This window comes from Giraffa tippelskirchi, chromosome 12 (assembly GCF_054371585.1).
Source record: "Giraffa tippelskirchi isolate mGirTip1 chromosome 12, T2T-mGirTip1v1.2.pri, whole genome shotgun sequence".
Taxonomy (NCBI): Eukaryota; Metazoa; Chordata; class Mammalia; order Artiodactyla; family Giraffidae; genus Giraffa; species Giraffa tippelskirchi.
This window is the reverse complement of record NC_137286.1, coordinates 112,464,220-112,477,327: the sequence shown is the minus strand read 5'-3', so window position 1 is coordinate 112,477,327 and position 13,108 is coordinate 112,464,220. Positions and strand designations below refer to the sequence as shown.

Genomic DNA, 13,108 nt, shown 5'->3' with positions numbered 1-13,108 from the left:
TCATGTCCCTTGTCTTTACACATAATGCTTTCCCTGTATGTAACACTTTTCCCTATTTCTTCATCTTACAAATTTCTACTCATCTTTCAACTCTAAGTTAAAAATGTCATGTTTCCTTTCTTTCCATGGAACTGTCAGCTGTCACTTCTTATGTTGTCAGTGCCTTTACTTTTAGTTTCAGATTCTTCTTGCTCTTCATATTCTAAACATCTAATTTGTCATTGTAGTGAAACAAAATAGGGAACCATTTTAAACTATGATTAAATAGATTGTCAGAGGAGATCTGAGAAGATAACCTTGGATAATTGCCCATGAATTTTTATGCGTGCATTCCACTTTTTTCTAACTGCTAAATCTTTTCAAGTATTGAAGTACATCTGTTGGTTTTAATAAAGACTCCAATAAAGCAGCCCCAAATGACACTATTATCTTTTCTATACAATTTTTTTCATTTCTTTTTCAAAGATTTTTTTAAGGAAAAAATGTAATGTATTTATTCTTTTCCAGCAGTTTTGCCCTAGTATTAATAATTTATATTGCATTACCAAAACTAAAGTAATTTTATTGTTAGTCTGTGGACTACATAATACTATAAAGAACACTAAAATGGACATTTACCAAGTGAAATAAAATACTGATGACCTAGGTTAGACTGTAGTAAATTATAAAATAACAGCTACTATGTATCAAATATTTATTTCACAAAAGAAGCTGTCAAATATTATGTCATTTTTATAGAAATGTTACATACATTTCTTTTGTACAAGCCCTGTGTTACTGAGTTTTATTAGGAGAGGGTTCATACAAAAGACAGAGGATTGAATGAATAGTGGTTTATAACATACATGATTACACTAAAAAGTCAATGATGTTATAATTTGTGAACTTTAAGTTACATTTTATTTCCAAATACAAGGTTATGCTAATAGGCTCTATATTTGATTTCTATAACGTAATCAGTATGTTTAATTAATTATTATTATTTTCATACAAGCTTCCCTGGTGGCTCAGTGGTAAAGAACCTGCCTTCCAATGCAGGAGAAGCAGGCTCAATCCCTTGGTCAGAAAGATCCCCTCGAGAAGGAAATGGCAACTCACTCCAGTATTCTTGCCTGGGAAATCCCAAGGTCAGAGGATCCTTGCAGGAAAGAAACCATGGGGTCACAAGAGTTGGACACAAATTAGCGACTAAGCAGCAACATTTTCATACACATTTAGCTATATATTTGGATATGTTCACATTCTTTAATAACGTCAAAATTATGATAAATTATTGCATTCAGTTCAGTTCAGTTCAGTTCAGTCGCTCAGTCGTGTCCAACTCTTTGAGACCCCATGAATTGCAGCACACCAGGCCTCCCTGTCCATCACCAACTCCCGGAGTCTACCCAAACCCATGTCCATCGAGTCAGTGATGCCATCCAACCATCTCATCCTCTGTCGTCCCCTTCTCCTCCTGCCCCCAATCCTACCTAGCATCAGGGTCTTTTCCAATGAGTCAACTCTTCACACGAGGTGGCCAAAGTATTGAAGTTTCAGCTTCAACATCAGTCCTTTCAATGAACACCCAGGATTGATCTCCTTTAGGATGGATTGATTGGATCTCCTTGCAGTCCAAGGGACTCTCAAGAGTCTTCTCCAACACCACAGTTCAAAAGCATCAATTCTGCGGCGCTCAGCTTTCTTCACCGTCCAACTCTCACATCCATACATGACCACTGGAAAAACCATAGCCTTGACTAGACGGACTTTTGTTGGCAAAGTAATGTCTCTGCTTTTAAATATGCTATCTAGGTTGGCCATAACCTTCCTTCCAAGGAGTAAGCGCCTTTTAATTTCATGGCTGCAGTCACCATCAGCAGTGATTCTGGAGCCCAAAAAAATAAAGTCTGACACTGTTTCCACTGTTTCCCCATCTATTTGCCATGAAGTGATGGGACCAGATGCCATGATCTTAGTTTTCTGAACGTTGAGCTTTAAGCCAACTTTTTCACTCTCCTCTTTCACTTTCATCAAGAGGCTCTTTAGTTCTTCACTTTCTGCCATAAGGGTGGTGTCATCTGCATATCTGAGGTTATTGATATTTCTCCCAGCAATCTTGATTCCAGCTTGTGTTTCTTCCAGCCCAGCGTTTCTCATGATGTGCTCTGCATATAAGTTAAATAAGCAGGGTGACAATATACAGCCTTGACGTACTCCTTTTCCTATTGGAACCAGTCTGTTGTTCCATGTCCAGTTCTAACTGTTGCTTCTTGACCTGCATACAGATTTCTCAAGAGACAGGTCAGATGGTCTGGTATTCCCATCTCTTTCAGAATTTTCCACAGTTTATTGTGATCCACACAGTTAAAGGCTTTGGCATAGTCAATAAAGCAGAAATAGATGTTTTTCTGGAACTCTCTTGCTTTTTCGATGATCCAGCGGATATTGGCAATTTGATCTCTGGTTCCTCTGTCTTTTCTAAAACCAGCTTGAACATCTGAAGTTCACGGTTCATGTATTGCTGAAGCCTGGCTTGGAGAATTTTGAGCATTACTTGATGATTTTATTAATGGTATGAGAAATACTGGATTCAGATAAATCAGTAGTATAATTTGTTACTATAATGTGTATAAATAAATAAATAGAATAGCCTGAAGTTAATAATTCCACTAAAACAATAGAAAAGAAAAAGTGGGAATCTTTTCTTACATATAAACTATGTACCAAGGACTATATTAGGTGCCCTTCATGAAGACACTTACCAATAAATAAAATCTCTGCAAAAGCAATATTTCGTTAAGTTTTAGTAATAATATCTCAATATTATAGCATGCTTCTTTTGAGTTAGATCTTCAATTTAAATGAAACAGAAATATAGTTCAGATTTTGTAAAGCAATTAAGATGATAAAAACTTTCAAGTGAATACTCATTTAACTTCTGGGTACTTTTGCTAGCTACATTTTCCAATACTTGTCGTTTAAATTGCCCCTATTGGTTAATTTCAACATATTGTAAGACTGAGAGCTGCCAGACAACTTTTGAGCAGTCAAGCAAAGAGACATTACATCCATAAAGAGAACACTTGGACAATCAAAAACATTTCATCATGGCTGGCATTAAGAGAAGCATAAACATCTTTTTAAAATTCTCCAGGATTTAAAATCAGTTTAAACATCACATTTTAAACTTAGAAAGGATACTAGAGGATGAATTTTTAAATCTATGACCTAAAACTATTTTATAGATTAAATAGTCTTTTTATTCATTTGCTTTATTAGAAACTGCAAAGCATAGAATTGAGTCTATTTACCAATATTATTCATAATGTTAACTAGTAAGGCAAATATTTCATGACATCTAATCTTATTAAAACATAATCAATCCACAACACTTTTCCACTCAAAATCATCTATGGCTTCCTCTTTCACTTAGGGTCAACGACTACATTTGTTTTAGAGAATAGACAAAATCTAAATACCTGTGTGATGTCCCTGTGCCTAAACCCATCAGCTCATCTGCCACCCTGCTCATAATCTCTGCTCCCGCTGCTCTGGCCTCTGCTGCCCTTGAAACTGTGTACTCATCTGTTTGAACGTAAAAGTGTTAGTCGCTCAGTCATGTTCTACTCTTTGTGACAACATGGACTGCCAGCCTCTTCTGTTTAGCTGGCTTTAAATTTTCTCCCCCTAAAAGTTCCTGCACTCACCTCCAGCCACTACCATTCTCATGAAATTCTTGGACAAACTTCATCTTCCCAATGAGGCCTCTTCTGGTGTTTAAAATTGTGACCACATTTCAACTGTAATTGATATTTACAGTTCTAATTCCCATTCCCACCAATTTCATTCCTGATCCCACCTTTCCTGCTCTATGTCAACAGTGTGTATTCTGGCTGTACACTCTCTAGTAGAATTGAGTGCAGGGAATTTTCTTCTTGTTTTGTTCATAGATACATTCACAAAATTTTGGATGATATGTGACATATACTAGGCCTTCAAAATTATGTGTTAAATAAATGGGTAAATAAATAAATACAACTCTGTATCTTAATTTGATGCAATCTTCATGACTAGGATCAAATAAGCAAAAATTATTTTTATTAGGAATAGGTGATGTATTTCTACTTCTGTATTTATGAATGCATTTTAAGTAAAATTTATGTTGTAATATTTATTTTCCTGGGTTCCAATCATGACTCTCAGTAATGAAATAGCAAAATAAGTGCATCAAGTAAGTTTCAGCAATATTTACTCAGGCTAGTATTGTTGTACTCTTTTTTCCCATAACATTTTGTCTATCCAGATAACACATTAGCTGTAGTATAGACACTGATTAAGTAAGATAGTATGACAATATGTGTATAGATTATTTCATTTATTTAGTATTCTAAACTATGAATACAGAGCACAAGAAGTAAGCATGATCTACATACTGGAAAAATCAATTGCTGAACAACGAGTAAAATAATTGAGTTTTTTCTGATTATCCTCATTTTCAAGAAAAATTAAAGATAAATATATCTTATTATTTTTAAAATAGACATTCCTTAATATTTATTAAAATAATGTATTAAGATGATTTAATTACGTATGTAAAAAACAGTTTTAATCTAATATTTTAGAGATAGTAAGGGTTAGAAAACTATAGTAATTTTAATTTCATCTAGTATATAGTATATTAGAATCATAGGAACTCCAGGTATAGGGAATTAGTTATAGAGTACCTTTAACAAAAATTTCTATGTGAAGTAACATTTTTTAACCCATTGGAGGCTCAGGTTGTGATTAAAATTTTATTTTTCAAGGAATTTTCCTTTCCTCCATTTTTCATATAGACTATAATACTAAATCATGCTGTCTCAATTGTGTTTTTAGGTTGTATTCAGTTGGCGGCCGTGATGGAAGCTCCTGTTTGAGTTCAATGGAATATTATGATCCTCACACAAATAAGTGGAATATGTGTGCTCCAATGTGTAAGCGGAGAGGGGGTGTTGGAGTGGCCACATGCGATGGTTTCCTTTATGCAGTAGGAGGTCATGATGCTCCTGCTTCAAACCACTGTTCTCGGCTACTAGACTATGTAGAAAGGTGAGAACCCAATACATCATTAAAATGAAAGACAGACTGTGAATTACATTGATACCTAATGCAAGTGACTATATCAACAAAATATGCATAATCTGCCTAAGCTAAGAAAGTTAATTCAGCTCCTAGAGCTGTTTCATTAGTCTCTTTCTTTCTCCTTTTCTCTCTTTCTCTTGCTTGTGTATCACACAAACACACTCACACACACTATACTAGTCTTATTTTTTCATTCCTCATTCTTGCTCCTTCCCTCCTTCTTTCTTTCTCCCCCTCCTTTTCAACTAATATTTTTTTAAACCTTACAATTTTCTTCACATAATACTAAAGTAACCTTTAAACTCCTCATGTATGCATTTTAAAAGATCATTTAAAATAAAGCAATATTTTTAAATGTATGAATGCTTGTTAATTTTCTTTTAAAAATTGAATATTTCATTTATTTGTTTTATTCATCCTGTCTTATTGGTTCTATTGTTCACTTCAAATTTGCAAAGGTGAATTATGAGCTTTGTTTAATGCCATATTTTTGCAATGTAAGACAGGTTTATTATAACTGTATTCTCTATAATCTTGAAGTATAACAGAAATATAGATCCTCTTTTAACTCTTCCTAAAAATGTCAGGCACACTGAGGTTGTAGTGAAAAGTCACCTTGGCTTCAATCTTGGTCCAACAATGGACACACTTCTGGCATGGTTATAACAAAGTTCTCTTTCATAGCTGCACATCACTTAGCACTATTATGTCATGTGCAGTAAGAATTAGAGGGACTTTTAGTGATATTTATATTTTCAACTGGACAGGGAACAACAGACTGGTTCCAAATAGGGAAAGGAGTATGTCAAGGCTGTATATTGTTACCTTGCTTATTTAACTTATATGCAGAGTGCATTATGAGAAATGCTGGGCTGGATGAAGCACAAGCTGGAATCAAGATTACCGTGAAAAATATCAATAACCTCAGATATGCAGATGACACCACCCTTATGGCAGAAAGTGAAGAAGAACTAAAGAGCCTCTTGATGAAAGTGAAAAGGTAGAGTAAAAAAGTTGGCTTAAAGCTCAACATTCAGAAAACTAAGATCATGGCATCCAGTACCATCTCTTCATGGCAAATAGATGGGGAAACAATGGAAAAAGTGACAGACTTCATCTTCTTGGGCTCCAAAATCACTGCAGATGGTGATTGCAACCATGAAATTAAAAGACACTTGCTCCTTGGAAGAAAAGTTATGACCAACCCAGACAGCTTATTAAAAAGCAGAAACATTACTTTGCCAACAGAAGTCCATCTAGTCAAAGCTTTGATTTTCTCCAGTAGTCTTGTATGGATGTGAGAGTTGGACTATAAAGAAAACTGAGCACCGAAGAATTGATGCTTTTGAATTGTGCTGTTGGAGAAGACTTTTGAGAGTCGCTTGGACTGCCAGGAGACCCAACCAGTCCATCCTAAAGGATATCAGTCCTGGATATTCATTGAAAGTACTGATGCTAAAGCTGAAGCTCCAATACTTTGGCCACCTGATGAGAAGAAGTGACTCATTTGAAAAGACCCTGATTCTGGGAAAGATTGAAGGCTGGAGGAGAAGGGGACAGCAGAGGATGAGATGGTTGGATGGCATCATCGACTCAATGGACATGAGTTTGAGTAAACTCCAGGAGTTGGTGATGTACAGGGAAGCCTGGCATGCAGTCCATGGGGTCTCAAAGAGTCAGACACGACTGAACAACTGAACTGATTACATAAGGAAACATGTTGATATATGAAGAAGTGAGATTAGAGAATATTGAAATTATTTTTTGTTATCAGCTGGAATAGGATAAACAATTCTACTGTAATGAATAACTTCAAAATTCTCAGTGGCTTCACACTGTAATGCTCTTTTTCTTGTTCATGCCACATATCCGTGAGCACCATGATATCATTACTCTGGTACTCAAAATGAGATATAAGATAAAATATGAGCACTGTTGGTTTCAATGTCAGATGGGAAAAGCCAGAGAGTAGTACTACATTGTTCATCCATTCATAAAGATTCAACCTTCAAGTATTAAAAATATAATTCTCCTTTATTCATACTTTGATGACAACTCAATCTCATGGCCACTGAAATCTTCAGAGTGTGGGAAGACACTATCTGACTTTATATCTGGGAGAAGAACAAGAGATGTTGGCATATCATAAGGATGACCATAGCAATTTTCCTCTTAATATTAGGAGACCAAATCCTTTATGTCTGTTAGTAGAACAGACATTGGAAGAAAAGGGCTCTCTCTCATTTATGATTTTTTTATTTCTAAAAATACATGAGCATTTTTACTGAGAATAAAGTCATTGGAAAGAGATAACTTCTAGCGAACAAGCTCTGTTCAAACTTGAGGTACTTCTTGGATAAAATACAGAAACATGTCTAACAATATTGTTACTCTATGAAATGGACGGTAGATTTATATATATATATATATATAATGGCATCAAGCTCACCATAGTTTCATTCCACCATTCTCTTAACAAGTGAAATTAGGAACTACACTGAGGATGGCGGCCAGAATACAAATTAATAGATGTATATTTTATACACACAAACATATAATCATTTATTTAAAAATACTGCTAACAGAATGACAAGTTATTCACATTTTCCTCTGCTAAATTCTTGGGAAAAAATGACAAAGAAGAGGAATATGACAAGCCTCTGAATTTCACAACCAATATCTTATATATAAATGCCACTAATTAAATGATATTTCCTACACATATTCTTTCCTAAGTTTACTCTCTAATGTATTAAAATGATGTTTGTGAACAGAGGCATAAATAGTACAGTCTAGGAATATATTTATAATGCAAAATTATATTTAAATAAGTATAGTTATTTTAAGTTATAGGAGTACAATAAGGATGAATAGCTTAAGGAATGCATAAGCACACGGCACCATCATTATTCTTATCCGAGCTCGTACCATGTGTCAGGTTGATAACATTTTTGCACTTTTTATGAGAAATATTCTATATTGATGATTTTACATGTAAATCATCAATAAATCAGGATACATAATGCTGCCCTGGTAGAATTACTTTGTACATATAATGTAAGGAATGTTTCTTAGTGTATAATCATAGGCAAATAAATCATTGGGAATAGCAGGTAGTGTAAATGCTGTTTTATAGATAAATAAATAGGTACACAGACCAAAATTGTTTGACAGTGATTTCTTATAGAAGTGTGTGTGTGTGCATGCTCACTTGTATCCAACTCTTTGTGACCCCATGGACTATAGCCCACCAGGATTCTCTGTCCATGGGATTCTCCAGCAAAAATACTGGAGTGGGTTGTCATTTCCTTCTCTACTTATAAAAATGTAAATATAAACTGGTAAAGTACAGTTATATAACATCTATCAAAAATTGTAGAATTGGGCTTTCTTAAATGCAAGGAACCTTGATATCTCAAAGCAGAACAGAAAAGACAGCAGAGACTGAGTAAGAACGGGGAATCTAGAATAGTTAATGGAAGAGTAAAATTTAATGTTGCAGACAAGCCTCACTCTAGTGAGAACGTCTCAGTGAACAAAATCAGTGTCCAAAAATGCACTAAGTTCTAGCAGAATTTAGATTCAGAAAGTACCATTCATTAGAAAGAGCACATTCATCCATCTATTTACTTATTCAATAAATATTGCTTTGTGTGTACTTTTCACTGTACTAGATAGATCTTAAAATGTTTTAGAATAAAGAGATAAGGAAATGAATAATTAGAACTTTAAGATCACAGACAAATCTGGAAATCAGGCAAAGGATCAGAAAATATGCTCAAAGGCATCAGTACCATTGCCGGCTAATAAGAGATCAGGACAATCTTTGTCCTTAAATGTGCATATCAGTAATGAAACATAATAGGAAAGGGGTGCAAGATCAAAGGAACTTCCTAAACTTGCCTTTGTAGTATCCACTTTGTTTTCTCCAATCTTTCCCCCTTAGAGTAGCCAGAGGAATATTTTCATGATGCAGACTTGGCCTGGAAGTGCAATGGAGTTTTCTTTGTTTCAATTGTATCAACATACTAAAAAATTATTTGTTTTACAACAATTTCCCCACTAAAGTAGATTCTATGTGCTGGTCAGGTTATCTTGTCTATGTCTATATTCTGCCACTTGGCTCAATTCCTGGCACTGATTAGCACTCATCAAACATTTATTGAATCATTAGACAATAAGTAAAAAAAAAACAACAACAAAAAACCTCAAATTTCTCTAAGGAAAAGCCTCATGAGATATACTGTAAATAGGTAGTCAGAAAGATAGATAAATAGACATATTTTAAAAGAAATGGATGGATGGCTGTTTGGATGGACTGATGGAAAGATATGTAGATAAATTTTGATTTGTTATTTCTCTATTTGCATGTGAATAGCCATTTCCATCATCATATGCTGAGGATTCTTGATTTACATATATTTTAGTCATACTTTCAATAGAAAATTTTTGATGGGACAAAAATATTAAGTAAGCATTATTCATGTATTAGTTGAAAATTATATCATATTTTATCAAGCAGTATTAACAGTGCTCACAATTTTTGATATATTGCTTATAATAAATATACAACTTTTGTTCAAAATCTACCAAACTCTACTACAATCATAACAGAAAAATTCATGTAAAATAACTGTGCTATGCGCTTAGTCATGCCCGACTCTTTGTAACCCCATGGACCGTAGCCCGCTTGGTTCTTCTGCCCATGGAAATTAATTATTGTCATCATGCATGTGTACATGCTAAGTCACCTCAGTTGTGTCCAACTCTGTGTGACACCATGGACTGTAGCCCACCCAGTTCTTCTGTCCATGGGATTCTCCAGGCAAGAATACTAAAGTGGGTTGCCGTGCCCTCCTCCAGGGTATCTTCCTGAACCAGGGATCAAGCCCGCGTCTCTTATATCTAACCTTCACTGACAGGCGGGTTCTTTACCACTTGCATCACCTAGGAAGCTCATCTTCCCAGGTGAGCTGGGAACTGTCACCTTATGACTCGATTTTTTATCATCTTTAGATCTTTGTTAAAAAATAAAATAACAAGATTTGCTCTCTTTACATGTAGTATAAATACATTATCCACTTAATTAAATAATTATTTTAAAAGTACCATAAACATTAACATATAAAGCAAGAATCGAATTTTGAATTCTTTCATTTATCCTGATTTCTCACCTCAACCTTTTGGTTTCTATATGATCCAAGAATTTCTGAACATTGAAGACAGATGATAAAGGAGAGACTTATTTTAATTTTAATTATGGATGCTTAGTTATACTAAGGCTTATATGGTGTATTCATACATTAATTAATATTTTTATATATATGAGATCCTATTTTTTTTACAAAAGTGTAATTACTTGAATTGTTTAAGGTTAAAATGTTAGGTAGACACTTTTGCACTTTTTAATAAGTATTAATTTTTATTCTCCTTAATACAGTATTGTTGGAGCCAGCCAAATGAGTATAGCATGAAAAGACTAACGGTTTTTTTGCCATTGCTTTTCTATTATTGTGCATGTATAATCTTTGCTATTCTTTGATGGCTAATTATGTTCAAATTCTTATAGAAATATATACAATGGATGAAGATCATATAATAACCTACATAAAAACAGGGGCCCTACTTTATATGTAGATGTAATAATTATCAACCAAGGCCATAGCTATACTAATTTATGTTTGTGATCAGATATTTGCCTCAATGGTTTGTGAGGCCAGTGTTATCTTTGGAGTGATAAGATGGACACAGGGAGTGACAAATTAATCTACTGTCCTGGGATATTATGCCAGGAATGCTGGCTTTGAAGGTATACATACATGACAATATGAAATGTGATGTCTGATACAGATGGAAGGATATCAACCCTGGTATCAAACTGTAAAATTTATTTTCATGTTGAGACAACTATTTAAAAATATATAATTTGTGCTCACAACACTAGTAATAATTTTCTGTTATATGAGCAGAGAAAATAATTATCAGTACATAAAAGGATCTATTTCTCCTTAGCTTTGAACTGTTAAAGGTATTTGTTTCAAAAGTTATATTTTACTAGCATTCAGATTGCCTAGGGATACTGTATGTTCTGTTTATTGACAATAGCTTAAATAATTTTTAAAGCTCGAATGAAAAAACTGCACCAGAGAGGAGTCAAAGAGCTACTTATCAGATCTTTACTTTCTCTGGTTCACTTAACCTCCCCCCAACTTGAAGAGAATTGATTTTGTTCATACCTGAATGGCCTAATGGTTTTCCCTACTTTCTTAAATTTAAGTATGAATTACACAATAAGAAGTTCATGATTTGAGCCACAGTTAGCTCCTGGTCTTGTTTTTTTACTGACTACATAGAGCTTCTCTTTCTTCAACTGCAAAGAATAAAAACAATCTGCCTTCAGTATTGACCATCTGGTGATATCGATGTACAGAGTCATATTTTGTGTTGTTGAAAGAGGATGTTGGCTATGACCAGTGCATTTTCTTTGCAATACTCTGTTAGCCTTTGCCCTGCTTCATTTTATACTCCAAAGTCAAATGTGCCTGCTACTCCAGGCATCTCTTGACTTCCTACATTTGCATTCCAGTCCCCTACGATGAAAAAAAAAATCTTTTTCATTTGGTGTTAATTCTAGAAGATCTTGTAGGTCTTCCATAGATCATTCAATCAAATCCCTTATGATTATGCAGTGACAGTGACAAATTCAAGGGATTAGATCTGATAGACAGAGTGCAAGAACTATGGACAGAGGTTCATAACATTGTACAGGAGGCAGTGATCAAAACCATCCCCAAGAAAAAGAAATGCAAAAAGGCCAAATGGTTGCCTGAGGAGGCCTTACAAAAAGCTGAGAAATGAAAACAAGCAAAAGGCAAGGAGAAAAGAAAGATATATCCATCTGAATGCAGAATTCCAAAGAACAGCAAGGAAAAATAAGAAAGCTTTCTTAAGTAAACAATACTAAGAAAAGGAGGAAAGCAATCAAATGGGAAAAACTAGAGATCTCGTTAAGAAATAAGAGATTCTTTCTTATTTCCCTATTAAGAAAATTAGAGATACCATGGGAAAATTTCATGCAAAGATGAGCAGAAAAAAAGACAGAAAAGGTATGGCACTAACAGAAGCAGAAGATATTTAGAAGAGGTGGCAAGAATACACAAAAGAACTATAGAAGGAAAGGTCTTACGAAAAACCACAATAGTGTGGTCATTCACCTAGAGCCAGACATCTTGGAGCAGGAAGTCAAGTGGGCCTTAGGAAGCATTACTAAAAACAAAACTAGTGGAGGTGATAGAATTCCAGTTGAACAATTTCAAATCCTAAAACTTGATGCTGTGAAAGTGCTTCACTCACTATGCCAACAAATTTGGACAACTCAGCAGGGGCCACAGGATTGGAAAAGGTCAGTTTTCATTTTAATCCCAAAGAAGGGCAGTGTCAAACAATGCTGAAACTATTGCACAATTGCACTGATTTCACATGATCTCAAGGTAATGCTCAAAATCTTTCAAGCAAAATTTTAACAGTATGTGAATCAAGAACTTCCAGACATATCAGTTCAGTTCAGTTCAGTCGCTCAGTCATGTCCAACGCTTTGGGACCCCATGGACTGTAGCATGCCAGGACTCTCTGTCCATCACCAACTGCTGGAGCTTATTCAAACTCATGTCCATTAAGTTGGTGATGCCATCCAACCATCTCATCCTCTATCATCCCCTTCTCTCCCACCTTCAATCTTTCCCAGCATCAGGATCTTTTCAAATGAGTCACTTCTTCGCATCAGGTGGCCAAAGTATTGGAGTTTCAGCTTCAACATCAGTCCCTCCAATGAATATTCAGGACTGATTTCCTTTAGGATAGACTGGTTGGATCTCCTTGCAGTCCAAGGGACTCTCAAGAGTCTTCTCCAACACCACAGTTCAAAACCATCAATTCTTCTGCACGCAGCTTTCTTTATAGTCCAACTCTTACAGCCATACATGACTACTGGAAAAACCATATCTTT

The 13,108-nt window shown here is 34.9% G+C and overlaps 1 protein-coding gene across 3 annotated transcripts in view; it reads left to right on the top strand.

Annotated features, from left to right (window-relative positions):
• The window catches only part of KLHL1 (kelch like family member 1), a 376,595-nt gene that overhangs the window by 344,861 nt on the left and 18,626 nt on the right, over positions 1–13,108 (top strand). For all 3 annotated transcript variants that reach the window (XM_081547214.1, XM_081547212.1, XM_081547211.1), the window contains one exon: positions 4,858–5,070. In XM_081547214.1, coding sequence (XP_081403340.1) covers positions 4,858–5,070 — 213 coding nt within the window. The remainder of the gene's footprint in view (positions 1–4,857; positions 5,071–13,108) is intronic.